Source organism: Hemitrygon akajei, chromosome 24 (genome assembly GCF_048418815.1).
Source record: "Hemitrygon akajei chromosome 24, sHemAka1.3, whole genome shotgun sequence".
Classification (NCBI taxonomy): domain Eukaryota; kingdom Metazoa; phylum Chordata; class Chondrichthyes; order Myliobatiformes; family Dasyatidae; genus Hemitrygon; species Hemitrygon akajei.
The window spans coordinates 62,962,860-62,980,581 of record NC_133147.1 but is presented as its reverse complement, the minus strand read 5'-3'; the positions used below and the strand labels follow the sequence as shown (position 1 = coordinate 62,980,581).

At 52.3% G+C, this 17,722-nt stretch overlaps 1 protein-coding gene and 1 long non-coding RNA gene across 6 annotated transcripts in view; one reads left to right on the top strand and one right to left on the bottom strand.

Annotated features, from left to right (window-relative positions):
• Positions 1–1,038: 1,038 nt before the first annotated feature.
• Positions 1,039–17,722, top strand: part of LOC140716093 (synapsin-1-like) — a 344,219-nt gene continuing 327,535 nt past the window's right edge. The window contains exons 1-2 of one of the 3 annotated variants that reach the window (XM_073028799.1): positions 1,039–1,226; positions 1,918–2,230. In XM_073028799.1, coding sequence (XP_072884900.1) covers positions 1,965–2,230 — 266 coding nt within the window. In that variant the 5' untranslated portion in view covers positions 1,039–1,226; positions 1,918–1,964. Of the gene's footprint in view, positions 1,272–1,917; positions 2,231–17,722 lie in introns of all 3 variants that reach the window. The other 2 variants (XM_073028798.1, XM_073028797.1) reach the window with 2 other exon arrangements.
• LOC140716094 (uncharacterized) lies at positions 2,035–5,225 on the bottom strand. Of its 3 annotated transcripts, none has more exons than XR_012096238.1 (5): positions 3,538–5,225; positions 3,149–3,227; positions 2,954–3,109; positions 2,529–2,914; positions 2,035–2,290 (listed from the first exon to the last, which is right to left on the bottom strand). It is a non-coding gene; the product is annotated as an uncharacterized lncRNA (long non-coding RNA). The 3 variants fall into 3 exon arrangements; XR_012096239.1 differs by having other exon boundaries at positions 2,529–3,109; positions 3,538–4,456; positions 4,578–5,225; XR_012096237.1 differs by having other exon boundaries at positions 2,529–3,109.

Below are 17,722 nucleotides of genomic sequence, written 5' to 3'. Positions count from 1 at the left end.
CTCACCTCTCCCTTCCTTCCCTCAGTCTCTCTCACTCTATCCACTTCCACCTCCCTTCTTTTCCTCTCTCATACTCTTGTCCTCCCTCTTCATCCCTATCCCCTCTCCTTCCTATCTTCTCCCTCATCCCTTCCCTTTTCTAATTTATGAACTCTATTTCCCTCACTCCCACCCTACCTCCCCTCCCCTCACCCCACCATCTCTTGTCCTTCCCTCCCCAAGCCCTCTCCTTTCCCCATTCTCTCTCCCTCCTCCCAACCTCAATCTCTTTCTCTCTCTCCCAAACCTCAATCTCATTGCCTCCCTCCTTAACTACAATCTCACCCTCTCCCTCCCAACCTCAATCTCTCCCTCCGCAACCTCCATCTCACCCTCTCCCTCCTCAACCTCCGTCTCACCCTCTCCCTCCATCTCTCCTTCTCCCTTTCCCTCCTCCCAAACTCAGTCCTCAATCTCCCTGCTTCCAACCTCAATCTTTCCCTCTCCCTCATCCTCCCAACCTCAATCCCCCCTCTCCCTCCTCCAAACCACTCTCTTTCTCCCTCTCCCTCCTCCCAACCGCAGTCTCTCCCTCCTCAACCTCCATCTCTCCTTCTCCCTTTCACTCCTCCCAACCTCAGTCTCAATCTCTCCCTGCTTCCAACCTCAATCTTTCCCTCTCCCTCATCCTCCCAACCTCAATCTTTCCCTCTCTCTCATCCTCCCAACCTCAATCTTTCCCTCTCTCTCATCCTCCCAACCTCAATCTTTCCCTCTCCCTCATCCTCTCAACCTCAATCTTTCCCTCTCTCTCATCCTCCCCAAACTCAATCTTTCCCTCTCCCTCATCCTCTCAACCTCAATCTTTCCCTCTCTCTCATCCTCCCAACCTCAATCTCGCCTCTCCCTCCTCCTAAAATCAATTTCTTCTTTTCTCTCCTCCCAGCCTCAACCGTTCCCTCTCCCTCCTCCCCCTCTCTCCTCTCCAACCCGGCCGGGTGAGGGAGCCCGAGAGCCAGGCCGCTCGCCCGCTCCACCCCGCGGGGCTCCGGCAGCGGCAGCGGCAGCGACAGCCCCGCCTGCTCGCCGCTCCGCTCTGCACCGTCAGTGTGCTGCGGACGGCTGCAGAGGAGGCTGCGCTCTCTCCCGCCTCTGCATCCGGCCCGGCCCGGCGGAGCCGCTGCCCTCGGTGGGAGCTGTCGGCCGGCGAGGGATCGCCCCCTGCCCGCGCTTCGGCTTGCCTCTCGGTGCGAGGATGCGTGGTACTCAGCTCCTGGTGCAGTGATTTTACAGTCAGTCATCTTCATACTCCCTCCTCCCCCCTCGGCCCTCTCTCTCCTTGTCGTCACCTCTCCATCCCTCCTTCGGGCTCGCCTCTCTCCCTCCCGGTCTCCCTGCATCCTTCCCTCGCCCTCACCGCCTCCCCCTTCACCTCCATCCTCCCTTCTCCCTCTCCCCGTTTCGTGCTATTTCATCCTCTCCTTCTGCAACCCCCCACCCCCACATTCGCTGTCTCCACCCCCTCCACCGGAATCATTCTCTCTGTCTCGTTCCCTCTCTCTCTGCCTCACCTCTCCCGTCTGGTTCCTCATCTCTCTACCTCGTTCCCCCTCCCTCTTTCATTCCTTCTCTGCCTCATTCCCTCTCTGCCCTAAATTCTCCCTCGAAATTTGTCCCCCTACCTCTCCCTCTAATTTCTCCCCTCCCTCTAAATTCCCCCTCTCTCTCCTCCCCTAAATTTGTCCCCTCCCTCTCCCTCTAAATTCCCCCCTCTTCATTCATTCTCTCTCCTTCCCTCTCATTCTCCCTCTCTGCGTCTGCCCCATCCCTCTCTCTCATCCTCGCACCCTCTCTGGCTGCCTCATTCCCTCTCCCTCGCTCTCATTCCCTCTCCCTCGCTCTCATTCCTCCTCTCTCTGTCTCGATCCCTCCCTCCAGTTGGGACCTCGTTTGACCCCTAGCCCTCGGACGCCTGACTCGCCACCATGAACTACCTTCGCCGCAGACTGTCCGACAGCAACTTCATGGCCAACCTGCAGAACGGCTACATGACGGACGTGCAGAGGGCGGAGCCCCCGCCGGCCCCGCCCCCGGCCCCGCAGGCCCCGCCCTCGGCCGCCGGCGGCTTCTTCTCCTCCATCTCGAACGCCGTAAAGCAGACGACGGCGGCGCTCAGCGACCAGGTCAGCGGCGGCGGCGGTGGAGGCCGGGCCCGGACCCTGCTGGTCATCGATGGCCCACACACCGACTGGTGAGTGCTCACACAGCCCGTGACAGCTCCCGTGATACACACACGCCCCAATTCACACACCTGTCCCCTGATACACACACACACGCCCCAATTCACACACCTGTCCCCTGATACACACACACACCCCCAATTCACACACCTGTCCCCTGATACACACACATTGTCCCAATTCACACACCTGTCCCCTGATACACACACATTGTCCCAATTCACACACCTGTCCCCTGATACACACACACACGCCCCAATTCACACACCTGTCCCCTGATACACACACACACGCCCCCAATTCACACACCTGTCCACTGATACACACACGCCCCAATTCACACACCTGTCCCCTGATACACACACACACGCCCCAATTCACACACCTGTCCCCTGATACACACACACACGCCCCAATTCACACACCTGTCCCCTGATACACACACATTGTCCCAATTCACACACCTGTCCCCTGATACACACACACACGCCCCAATTCACACACCTGTCCCCTGATACACACACACCCCAATTCACACACCTGTCCCCTGATACACACACACACGCCCCAATTCACACACCTGTCCCCTGATACACACACATTGTCCCAATTCACACACCTGTCCCCTGATACACACACACACGCCCCAATTCACACACCTGTCCCCTGATACACACACACCCCAATTCACACACCTGTCCCCTGATACACACACATTGTCCCAATTCACACACCTGTCCCCTGATACACACACACACGCCCCAATTCACACACCTGTCCCCTGATACACACACACATGCCCCAATTCACACACCTGTCCCCTGATACACACACACACGCCCCAATTCACACACCTGTCCCCTGATACACACACACCCCAATTCACACACCTGTCCCCTGATACACACACATTGTCCCAATTCACACACCTGTCCCCTGATATACACACACACGCCCCAATTCACACACCTGTCCCCTGATACACACACATTGTCCCAATTCACACACCTGTCCCCTGATACACACACACCACGCCCCAATTCACACACCTGTCCCCTGATACACACACACCCCAATTCACACACCTGTCCCCTGATACACACACACACGCCCCAATTCACACACCCTGTCCCCTGATACACACACACCCCAATTCACACACCTGTCCCCTGATACACACACGCCCCAATTCACCACACCTGTCCACTGATACACCACACACACCAATTCACACACCTGTCCACTGATACACACACACACACCCCAATTCACACACCCCTGTCCCCTGATACACACACACATGCCCCAATTCACACACCTGTCCCCTGATACACACACACGCCCCAATTCACACATCTGTCCACTGATACAAACACACACGCCCCAATTCACACACCTGTCCCCTGATACACACACTGTCCCAATTCACACACCTGTCCCCTGATACACACATGCCTCAATTCACACACCTGTGCCCAGATACACACCACCTGTCTCCTGATACACACACACTGTCCCAATTCACACACACACTGTTCAGTAATACACACTCTCCCAATTACACACCTGTACCCTGATACACACCTGGCACATTTCACATAGCTATTCCCAGTACACACACGCCGGTCCCATAACGCACACTTTCCCAATTGACACATCTGCTCCCCCCACAAACACCCGTCCTTAACACACACTGTCCCAATTCACATGCCTGTATCCTCACAAATCTGTCCCATAACATATACCTGCCCTCTGACACAGACACGTGTCCCTATTCTCACACCTGTCTACTGCCCCTCAACCATCAAGCTCTAGAACTAAAGGGGATAGCTACACTCATTTAAGGACTCTTTTTATCTTGTTATGTCGTTATTTAATGCTATATATTTATAATCGCATTTGCACAGTTTGTTGTTCATGATCCTGTTTACAGTTCCGGTTCTATAGATTTGCTAAGTATGTCTGCAGGAAAGGAATCTCGGTGTTGTGGTGACATGTATGTATTAGATAATAAATTTTACTTTGAACTTTGAAATGTCACCCCACACACAGGTGTGGATGCACATATCCAAATTCATGCACTCACCTGCACTGTGATACTCACATTATCCCAGTTCCCACACCCATCCTGTGATCCACACACTGTCTGAATTCACACACCTGTGCCCTGGCACAGGCACTTCCCCAATTCACACACCTGTCCTGTGATTCACGGCATACTGTCCCAATTCACACACCTATCCCCTTATCGACACACCCTGTCCCCTTACCCACACACTCCTGTCCCCTTATCTCTACACACCAGTCCCCTTTTCTACACACCTGTCCTGTGATCCATCACTGTCCCCATTCACACACCTGTCCTGTGATATACACATGTCCCGCTTGTCCCCAGAAACAAGCACTGCAGAATTCACACACCTGTCCCCAGATACAGGCATTTCCCCTTTTCTACACACCTGTCCTGTGATACACTCACAACTGTTCCCAATTCACACACCTGTACTGAGATCCACCACTCTCCCATTCACTCACCTATCCCCAGATACACACACTGTCCCAATTCACACACCTGTACTGAGATCCACCACTCTCCCATTTCACTCACCTATCCCCAGATACACACACTGTCCCAATTCACACATCTGTACTGAGATACACCACTCTCCCCATTCAATGCACACTTTCCCCAATTCACTCTACTAACCCCTGACACATGCACTTCTGAATTCACACACACATACACACACACACACAGAGTCCCTGTGATATAGACACACCTATCCCCTTACCTACGCACCATGTCCCCTTACCTACACACCTGTCCCCTTACCTACACGCCCTGTCCCCTTACGTACCATGTCCACTTACCTACGCACCCTGTCCCCTTACCTACGCACCCTGTTCCCTTACCTACACACCATGTCCCCTTACGAACCATGTCCCCTTACCTACGCACCCTGTCCCCTTACCTACGCACCCTGTTCCTTACCTACACACCATGTCCCCTTACGAACCATGTCCCCTTACCTACACACCTGTCCCCTTACCTACACACCTGTCCCTTTACCTACATGCCCTGTCCCCTTACGCACCATGTCCCCTTACGCACCATGTCCCCTTACGCACCATGTCCCCTTACGTACCATGTCCCCTTACCTACACACCTGTCCCTTTACATACACACCTGTCCCTTTACCTACACACCCTGTCCCCTTACCTACACACCCTGTCCCCTTACGCACTATGTCCCCTTACCTACACACCCTGTCCCCTATGCACCATGTCCCCTTACCTACACACCATGTCCCCTTACCTACACACCTGTCCCCTTACCTACACAACTGTCCCCTTACCTACACACCTGTACCCTTACCTACACACCTGTCCCTTTACCTACACACCTGTCCCCTTACCTACACACCTGTCCCTTTACCTACACACCTGTCCCCTTACCTAGACACCTGTCCCCTTAAACTTCACAACCTGTCCCTTTACCTACACACCTGTCCCTTTACCTACACACCTGTCCCCTTACCTACATGCCCTGTCCCCTTACGCACCATGTCCCCTTACGCACCATGTCCCCTTACGTACTATGTCCCCTTACCTACACACCTGTCCCCTTACCTACACACCTGTCCCCTTTACCTACACACCCGTCCCCTTCTTACCTACACACCTGTCCCTTTACCTACACACCTGTCCCTTTACCTACACACCCTGTCCCTTTACCTACACACCTGTCCCCTTACCTTCACACCTGTCCCTTTACCTACACACCTGTCCCTTTACCTACACACCTGTCCCCTTACCTACATGCCCTGTCCCCTTACGCACCATGTCCCCTTACGCACCATGTCCCCTTACGTACACGCCCTGTCCCCTTACCTACATGCCCTGTCCCCTTTCCCGCGCGCCCTGCCCAACTTTCCCGTGCACCCTGCCCCCTTACCTACACACCTGTCCCCTTACCTACACACCTGTCCCCTTACCTTCACACCTGTCCCTTTACCTACACACCTGTCCCTTTACCTACACACCTGTCCCCTTACCTACATGCCCTGTCCCCTTACGCACCATGTCCCCTTACGCACCATGTCCCCTTACGCACCATGTCCCCTTACGCACCATGTCCCCTTACGTACCATGTCCCCTTACCTACACACCTGTCCCCTTACCTACACACCTGTCCCTTTACCTACACACCTGTCCCCTTACCTACACACCTGTCCCTTTACCTACACACCTGTCCCTTTACCTACACACCTGTCCCCTTACCTTCACACCTGTCCCTTTACCTACACACCTGTCCCTTTACCTATACACCTGTCCCCTTACCTACATGCCCTGTCCCCTTACGCACCATGTCCCCTTACGCACCATGTCCCCTTACGCACCATGTCCCCTTACGTACCATGTCCCCTTACCTACACGCCCTGTCCCCTTACCTACATGCCCTGTCCCCTTTCCCGCGCGCCCTGCCCAACTTTCCTGTGCGCCCTGCCCCCTTACCTGCGTACCTGTCCCTTTATCAACCCACCCTCTCCCCTTATCTATGCATCCGGTCCCCTTACCTAAATACCCTGTACCCTTACCTACACACCTGCCCCTTATCTCTACGCCAATCCCCTTATCTACACAACAGTCCACTTACACATCTATCCCCTTACATGCACACCCTGTTTGCTAATCTGCACGTAGTGTCTCCTCACCTACACGCCCTGTCCCTTCACCCACACCACCTGTCCCTTCACCCACACCCCTGTCCCCTCACCTACACACCCTGTCCCCTTACGCACCATGTCCCCTTACCTACACGCCCTGTCCCCTTACGAACACACCTGTCCCCTTACCTACACACCTGTCCCCTTACCTACACACCCTCTCCCCTTACCTACACACCTGTCCCCTTACCTACACGCCCTGTCGCCTTACAAACACATCTGTCCCCTTACCTACATGCCCAGTCCCCTTACCTACACACCTGTCCCCTTACCTACACAGCCTGTCCCCTTATGCACTATGTCCCCTTACCTACACACCTGTCCCCTTACCTACACGCCCTGTCCCCTTACACACTATGTCCCCTTACCTACACACCCTGTCCCCTTACGTACCATGTCCTCTTACCTACACACCTGTCCCCTTACCTACACACTTGTTCCCTTACCTACACACCCTGTCCCCTTACGTACACACCTGTCCCTTTACCTACACACCTGTCCCCTTACCTACACACTTGTCCCTTTACCTACACACCTGTCCCCTTACCTACACACCTGTCCCTTTACCTACACACCTGTCCCTTTACCTACACACCTGTCCCTTTACCTACACACCTGTCCCTTTACCTACACACCTGTCCCTTTACCTACAAACCTGTCCCTTTACCAACACACCTGTCCCTTTACCTACACACCTGTCCCCTTACGTACCATGTCCTCTTACCTACACACTTGTTCCCTTACCTACACACCCTGTCCCCCTTACGTACACACCTGTCCCTTTACCTACACACCTGTCCCTTTACCTACACACCTGTCCCCTTACCTACACACCTGTCCCTTTACCTACACACCTGTCCCCTTACCTACACACCTGTCCCCTTACCTACACACCTGTCCCTTTACCTACAAACCTGTCCCTTTACCAACACACCTGTCCCTTTACCTACACACCTGTCCCCTTACGTACCATGTCCTCTTACCTACACACCTGTCCCCTTACCTACACACCTGTCCCCTTACGTACCATGTCCTCTTACCTACACACCTGTCCTCTTACCTACACACCTGTCCCCTTACCTACACACCATGTCCCCTTACCTACACACCATGTCCCCTTACCTACACACCCTGTCCGCTTACCTACACTCCTGTCCCCTTACCTACACACCTGTCCCCTTACCTACACACCTGTCCTCTTACCTACACACCTGTCCCCTTACCTACACACCTGTCCCCTTACCTACACACCTGTCCCCTTACGTACCATGTCCTCTTACCTACACACCTGTCCCCTTACCTACACAACTGTCCCCTTACGTACCATGTCCTCTTACCTACAGAACTGTCCTCTTACCTACACACCTGTCCTCTTACCTACACACCTGTCCCCTTACGTACCATGTCCTCTTACCTACACACCCTGTCCCCTTACCTAAGCACCATGTCCCCTTACCTACACACCTGTCCCCTTACCTACACACTTGTCCCCTTACCTACACACCTGTCCCCTTACGTACACACCTGTCCCCTTACCTACACACCTGTCCCCTTACCTACACACCCTGTCCTCTTACCTACACACCTGTCCTCTTACCTACACACCTGTCCCCTTACCTACACACCCTGTCCTCTTACCTACACACCCTGTCCTCTTACCTACACACCTGTCCCCTTACGTACCATGTCCTCTTACCTACACACCTGTCCCGTTACCTACACACCTGTCCCCTTATGTACCATGTCCTCTTACCTACACACCTGTCCCCTTACCTACATACCTGTCCCCTTACCTACACACCTGTCCCCTTACGTACCATGTCCTCTTACCTGCACACCTGTCCCCTTACCTACACACCTGTCCCCTTACCTACACACCTGTCCCCTTACGTACCATGTCCTCTTACCTACACACCTGTCCCCTTACCTACACACCTGTCCCCTTACGTACCATGTCCTCTTACCTACACACCTGTCCCCTTACGTACCATGTCCTCTTACCTACACACCTGTCCCTTTACCTACACACCTGTCCCCTTACGTACCATGTCCTCTTACCTACACACCTGTCCCCTTACCTACACACCTGTCCCCTTACGTACCATGTCCTCTTACCTACACACCTGTCCCCTTACGTACCATGTCCTCTTACCTACACACCTGTCCTCTTACCTACACACCCTGTCCCCTTACGTACCATGTCCTCTTACCTACACACCTGTCCTCTTACCTACACACCTGTCCCCTTACCTACACACCTGTTCCTTTACGTACCATGTCCTCTTACCTACACACCTGTCCCCTTACGTACCATGTCCCTTTACCTACACACCATGTCCCCTTACCTACACACCTGTCCCCTTACCTACACACCTGTCCCCTTACGTACACACCTGTCCCCTTACCTACACACCTGTCCCCTTACCTACACACCTGTCCTCTTACCTACACACCTGTCCCCTTACGTACCATGTCCTCTTACCTACACACCTGTCCTCTTCCCTACACACCTGTCCCCTTACCTACACACCTGTCCCCTTACCTACACACCTGTCCCCTTACCTACACACCCTGTCCCCTTACCTACACACCTGTCCCCTTACGTACCATGTCCTCTTACCTACACACCTGTCCCCTTACCTACACACCTGTCCCCTTACGTACCATGTCCTCTTACCTACACACCTGTCCCCTTACCTACATACCTGTCCCCTTACCTACACACCTGTCCCCTTACCTACACACCTGTCCCCTTACGTACCATGTCCTCTTACCTACACACCTGTCCCCTTACGTACCATGTCCTCTTACCTACACACCTGTCCCTTTACCTACACACCTGTCCCCTTACGTACCATGTCCTCTTACCTACACACCTGTCCCCTTACGTACCATGTCCTCTTACCTACACACCTGTCCTCTTACCTACACACCTGTCCCCTTACCTACACACCCTGTCCCCTTACGTACCATGTCCCCTTACCTACACACCTGTCCCCTTACCTACACACCTGTCCCCTTACCTACACACCCTGTCCCCTTACGTACCATGTCCTCTTACCTACACACCTGTCCCCTTACCTACACACCTGTCCCCTTACCTACCATGTCCTCTTACCTACACACCCTGTCCCCTTACCTAAGCACCATGTCCCCTTACCTACGCACCATGTCCCCTTACCTACACACCGTCCCCTTGCCTACACACCTGTCCCCTTACGTACACACCTGTCCCCTTACCTACACACCTGTCCTCTTACCTACACACCGTCCCCTTGCCTACACACCTGTCCCCTTACGTACTATGTCCTCTTACCTACACACCTGTCCCCTTACCTACACACCCAGTCTCCTTTTCTACACACCAGTCCCGTAACCTACACACCTGCTCCTTACCTACAAAACTGCCCCTTATCTCTACACCAGTCCCCTTTTCTACACGCCTGTCCTGTAATACACTCACACTGTTCCAATTCACACACCTGTACTGAGATACACCACTCTCCCATTCACTCACCTATCCCCAGATACACACACTGTCCCAATTCACACACCTGTACTGAGATACACCCCTCTCCCATTCACTCACCTATCCCCAGATACACACACTGTCCCAATTCACACACCTGTACTGAGATACACCACTCTCCCCATTCACTCACCTATCCCCAGATACACACACTGTCCCAATTCACACTCCCAATTTACACACCTTTCAGCTCATATACACATACTGTCCAAATTCACACCTCTGTCTCGTAATGCACACTTTCCCAATTCACTCTAACCCCTGACACACGCACTTCTGAATTCACACACCTGTCCCTTGACACACACACACACACACACACACTTCACACACAGTTCCTGTGATATGCACACACCTGTCCCCCTACTCGTCCTTGCCCCTTCCCTACACACCTTGCCCCCTTGCCTGCGCGCCCTGCCCCCTTACCTACGCACCTGTCTCTTTATCAACACACCCTGTCCCCTTATCTATGCACCCAGACCCCTTCCCTAAATACCCTGTCCCCTTATCTAAACACTTGTGCTGTGATAGACACACACACTATCACTTCACACACCTGTCCTGCAATACACACACTGTCACAATTCACACACCTGTCCTGCGATACACACACTGTCACAATTCACACACCTGTCCTGTGATACACACACACTGTCACAATTCACACACCTGTCCTGCGATACACACACTATCACGATTCACACACCTGTCCTGCGATACACACACACTGTCACAATTCACACACCTGTCCTGTGATACACACACTGTCACAATTCACACACCTGTCCTGCAATATACACACACCGTCACAATTCACACACCTGTCCTGCGATACACACACTATCACAATTCTCACACCTGTCCCCAGATACACTCACTGTCCCAATTCACACACCTGTCCTGTGATTTACACACCATCCCAATTCACACACTTGTGGTGTAATCGAGCACTGTGCCAATTCACACACCTGTGCAGTGATAGTCAAGCTGTCCCAATTCACACACCGATACCCTAATCTACACACTATCCCAATTAACATGGCTACCCCCGACACACACACACACACACACACACACACACACACACACACACACACACACACACACACACACACACACACACACACACACACACACACACACACACAGTCCCAGTTCACCTTTCTCCTGACACAAACACACCCTCCTAATTCATGTGCTAGCATGCGTACATAACTGTCCCTGACACACTTGTCCAAACTCAAGCACACACCTGTCCTGTGATATACAGGTGTCCCAGTTTGCATATCTGTGCTGCGATAGGCACACTGCTGTCCAAATTCTCACATCTGTCCACACACACGTTGTCCCAGTTCCCTCACACACCTGTCCCAAGACACATACACTATCTTGTGTCACACACATGCCTGTCTCATGGTACACACATGCCCCAATTCACACACACATCAGTTCACACTCTCGTACTGTAACACACCTGTCCCAGATCCCATGACACAGACACTGTCCCTATTCACTTACACTTGACCTGTGACATACATGTCCCATGACGCAAATCCTAACCTGCACACACCCTCTGACACACACATAGGTGTCCCACTCCACATGCATCCCAGGAACCACTCACATCCCATGGCCAATGTTTCTCAGGATACACGTGTTACGTGATGCACACGTCCATGTCACGCAAAAATCACACATCCCTAGATGCACACAAGTCCCTATACATATTCAAATCTGATCACACACACACAAACACACATACACTCACATTCACACACTCTCTCTCTCTCTCTCTCTCTCTCTCTCTCTCTCTCTCTCTCTCTCTCTCTCTCTCTCTCTCTCTCTCTCTCTCTCTCTCTCTCCATGCAGTCACGTGTCCGGACATAGATACATCCCATGGCTCCCACACATCTGTCCCATGACATACAAATGTTCACCCTCTCCTCCCCCTCCCCTCTCCCCTCCCCCTCCTCCCCCTCCACTCTCCCCCTCACCCCGCTCCCCCCTCTCCCCCTCCCCTTCCCCCCTCCTCTTCCCCCCTCCTCTTCCCCCCTCCCCTTCCCCCCTCCCCTTCCCCCCTCCCCTTCCCCCCTCCCCTTCCCCCCTCCCCCTCTCCCCCTCCCCCTCTCCCCCTCCCCCTCCCCTCCCCCCTCCCCTCTCCCCACCCCTTCCTCCCCCTCTCCCCACCCCTTCCTCCCCCTCTCCCATCCCCTCTCCCTCCCCTCACCCCCTCACTCCCCCACTCATGCCTCCCCCGCCCAACTGAAGTGCACATCCTGTGACTCATGCACACTTTGGGCGACACACATTTTATATACTCCTGTGGAACTCTCTGACACACCGTCACACACTTACTCACACTCCCGATAAACTCACTGTCACGTCCACTGACCTAGTACTGTACATATACGGGGAAGGCCGTGGACATTGCGGAATAGAGATGCAGTCCCGGGCACGTCTATCCCACTAGCGTGCATAAGAAGTTTGCGCAGTGCTGTGTTTGTCAATGTGGAGCGGAGAGTGAGTTTGTAAATCTGGTGGAAGCACAGGTTGCTGGGAATGGCGAGGGTGGAGCACCGTGGGAGGGGTGTGGGACAGCTGGCAGAGGAGGAATGCCAAGGGTAGGGGGGTCTGGTGTGGCACAACCAGCCCTGAGACTCCAGGCAAGGTCATTTGATTCCGAACAATTGGTTGATTGATCGTTACAGAATGTCTCTCTGGTGCTTCCTACTCCCTCTACTCCCCCTTCCCCTCTCCCTGCCCCCTCCCACTCTCCGTCCACAATAGAGACCCAGGTCAGAATCAGGCTTATCATCACTCACATATGTCATGAAATTTGTTTTTTATTATGGCAGCAGTACAGTGCAATACGTAAAATTATGACAGTACTGTGCAAAAATCATAGGCACCCTGGCTCTCTATATATTGTCTATATATATAGACAATAGGTGCAGAAGTAGACCATTCGGCCCTTCGAGCCTGCACCGCCATTTTGAGATCATGGCTGATCAATTACTATCAATACTCAGTTCCTGCCTTGTCCCCATATCCCTTGATTCCCCTATCCATAAGATACCTATCTAGCTCCTTCTTGAAAGCATCCAGAGAATTGGCCTCCACTACCTTCCGAGGCAGTGCATTCCAGACCCCCACAACTCTCTGGGAGAAGAAGTTTTTCCTTAACTCTGTCCTAAATGACCTACCCCTTATTCTCAAACCATGCCCTCTGGTACTGGACTCTCCCAGCATCTGGAACATATTTCCTGCCTCTATCTTGTCCAATCCCTTAATAATCTTATATGTTGCAATCAGATCCCCTCTCAATCTCCTTAATTCCAGCGTGTACAAGCCCAGTCTCTCTAGCCTCTCTGCGTAAGACAGTCCGGACATCCCAGGAATTAACCTCGTGAATCTACACTGCACTTCCTCTACAGCCAGGATGTCCTTCCTTAACCCTGGAGACCAAAACTGTACACAATACTCCAGGTGTGGTCTCACCAGGGCTCTGTACAAATGCAAGAGGATTTCCTTGCTCTTGTACTCAATTCCCTTTGTAATAAAGGCCAACATTCCATTAGCCCTCTTCACTGCCTGCTGCACTTGCTCATTCACCTTCAGTGACTGATGAACAAGGACTCCTAGATCTCTGTATTTCTCCCTTACCTAACTCTACACCGCTCAGATAATAATCTGCCTTCCTGTTCTTACTCCCAAAGTGGATAACCTCACACTTATTCACATTAAACGTCATCTGCCAAGTATCTGCCCACTCACCCAGCCTATCCAAGTCACCCTGAATTCTCCTAACATCCTCATCACATGTCACACTGCCACCCAGCTTAGTATCATCAGCAAATTTGCTGATGTTATTCTCAATGCCTTCATCTAAATCGTTGACGTAAATCGCAAACAGCTGTGGTCCCAATACCGAGCCCTGTGGCACCCCACTAGTCACCACCCGCCATTCCGAGAAACACCCATTCACCGCTACCCTTTGCTTTCTATCTGCCAACCAGTTTTCTATCCATGTCAATGTCTTCCCCCCAATGCCCTGAGCTTTGATTTTACCCACCAATCTCCTATGTGGGACCTTATCAAATGCCTTCTGAAAATCGTACACTACATCCACTGGATCTCCCCCATCTAACTTCCTGGTTACATCCTCGAAAAACTCCAACAGATTAGTCAAGCATGATTTACCCTTGGTAAATCCATGCTGGCTCGGCCCAATCCTATCACTGCTATCTAGATATGCCACTATTTCATCTTTAATAATGGACTCTAGCATCTTTCCCACCACCGATGTCAGGCTGACAGGTCGATAGTTCTCTGTTTTCTCCCTCCCTCCTTTCTTAAAAAGTGGGATAACATTAGCCATTCTCCAATCCTCAGGAACTGATCCTGAATCTAAGGAACATTGGAAAATGATTACCAATGCATCCGCAATTTCCAGGGCCACCTCCTTTAGTACCCTAGGGTGCAGACCATCTGGACCCGGGGATCTGTCAGCCTTCAAGACTTTTGCACAGTACTGTATGTACAGTGGAGGTTTATGTATGCGGAAGGAGTGTGTACTGTGGAGGTGTGTGTACAGCTGTGTATGTACAATTGTGTGTGTACAGTAGGGTGTACACATGCACAAATTGAAGAAGTGTGCATATTGACATGTATGATTACATGACGTGTGTGTGGGAGGCTGTGTTTGTGGGGAGGGTGTGTACACTGAGGTGTACAACAGAAGTGTAAGTGTGCATTGCAAGTGTAAAAGTGTATTGGAAGTGTTTAAAAGGAGTTTTATATAAGTTTGTTGGCGTACAGTTGAACGATGCAGCGCCAACATTGGAGTCTGGGAGCCTCCTTTTTAGTTTGGGGACCAGAACCTGGAGAGGTCTTCTGCTGCTGTAGCCTGTCCACTTCAAGGTTCGACCCGCCGTGCGTTCGGAGATGTTCTCCTGCACACCACTGTTGTAATGTGTGGTTGTTTGAGTTCCTGTCACCTTCCTCTCAGCTTGAACCAGTCTGGCCATTCCCCTCTGACCTCTCTCATTAACGAGGCGTTTTCACCCTCAGAACTGCCGCTCACTGGATCTTTTTTTGTTTTTCGCACCACTCTCTGTAAACTCCAGAGACTGTTGTGCGTGAAAATCCCAGGAGATCAGCAGTTTCTGAGATACTCAGACCACCCTATCTGGCACCAACAATCATCACACTATCAGAGTCCCTTGTACAACTGGACCCTAGATTTCCTCACTTGTGGACCCCAGTCAGTTCGGGTTGGGATAAAAATATCTCCTCCACTATCCCCACCAGACCCCTGTTGTACTCACTTTATACCTCTGTATGCGTGGCTAAATACAGCTCCAAGTCTGCAGACAACACCACTGTTGTGGGCCGTATCGAAGGGGGTGATGAATCAGCATACAGGAGGGAGATAGAAAACTTGGCTGAGTGAAAGCAATCTCTCACTTCAGGAGAGGAAGGCAGGGGTCAATGAGCCAGTACTCATCAGAGCTGGAGAGGGTCAGTAACTTTAAACTCCTGGGTGTCACCGTCTCAGAGAACTTGTTCTAGGCCCACCATTTGTGAAGAAAGCACGACAGCGCCTCTACTTCCTCAGGAGTCAGCGGAGGCTCGGCATGTCGTCGAAAACCTCGGCACGCTTCTACAGGTTTGTACTGACTGGCTGCGTTGTGGCCTTGTACGGGAACACCGATGCCTTTGAGTGGAAAATCCGGCAAAAGTTAGTGGATTCGGCCCAGTACCTCATGGGTAAAACCCTCACAACTATTGAAGTGTTGCCGTAGAAACGCAGCATCCCTCATCAGAGACCCTCACCACCCAGGCCGTGCACGTTTCTCACTGCTGCCGTCAGGTAGAAGGTACAAGAACCTCAGGACTCACACCACCAGGTTCAAGGACAGTTTCTACCCCTCAACTATCAGGCTCTTGAAGAAAAGGGGTAACTATACTCACTTCAGGACTTCTTGCTACTCCATGCTCGTTAGTTATTGCTGTTTATTTATATCTGCATTTGAACAATTTTTTTTTACAGATCCTGTTTACAGTTACTGTTGCTAAGTATGCCCGCAGGAAGAGAACCTCCGGGCTCCCTGCGGGGACATGTGCGTACTCTGACCATAAATTTTACTTTGAACTTTGAAATCACTTGGGTCCCATTTCGACCCCCCATTCTGATGTCTGGTCTGAACGCCAGTCGAACCTCTTGGCCGTGCAGCTGCTGCCGTGTGATCGGCTGATTAGACGACCCTGCCTGGCGCCTCAGAGCTGCCCCCGCCCCCCCCCCGCCCCCAACACTCCTTCTCTGCCCCCTGTCCCCCAGCCCTCCCGTGGCGCTCCACCCTCGCCATTCCCACCGTGGCCCTCCAGATTCGGGCTTGCGGTCCTTGTGGAGGTATCTAGTCCACGTTAAAATATCAGTCCGCCTAGTCCCATTGTCCTGTACCTGGACCGTAGCCCTTCCCACTCTTGCTATCCACGTACCGATTCAAACTTCTTTTAAGTGTAGAAATCAAACCCACCGTCGCCACTTTGGCGGACAGCTCGTTCCAGACCTCACCGTCCTCTGGATTCCCCTTAAACCCTTAACCCATGACCTCTAGTTCTAGTCTCCCCCACCTCAGTGGGAAAAGCCTCATTTACCCTACCTATACCCCTCTGGGTGAGGTTGAGGTGTGTTGTGGTAGACAGCACTGTGGTAAAGTCTGTAGGCAGATCGATATAGCTGGGGATTTCAGCACGACACTGTCCTTGTCAACGTGGAGCGCAGGGCGAGTTTGCAAACCCGGCGGGAGCAAAGGATGTAGGGAATGGCGCGGGTGGAATGCCACAGGGCAGGGGGCAGAGAAGGAGTGCCAGGGTGGGAGGTGGCTCGCGTGAAGACACACCCAGCCCTCAGCCGGGCAAGGTTTCTCTGCTGCCCGTAAGGAGATTGTATCTTTTCCCCGTCACCACGTGGGTTTCCGGTGTCCTCACAGAGACGTACTTGTTGTAAATTGTCCTGTGATTAGGCTGGGGTTAAGTGGGGAGCACCTGCAGAGCACCTATATATATAAATATATGTGTGTGTGTATATATGTGTGTGTGTGTGTGTGTGTGTGTGTGTGTGTGTGTGTGTGTGTGTGTGTGTGTGTGTGTGTGTGTGTGTGTGTGTGTGTGTATATATATATATGTATATATATGTGTGTGTGTATTATTACATATATGTATTATATATAAGGATATATAAT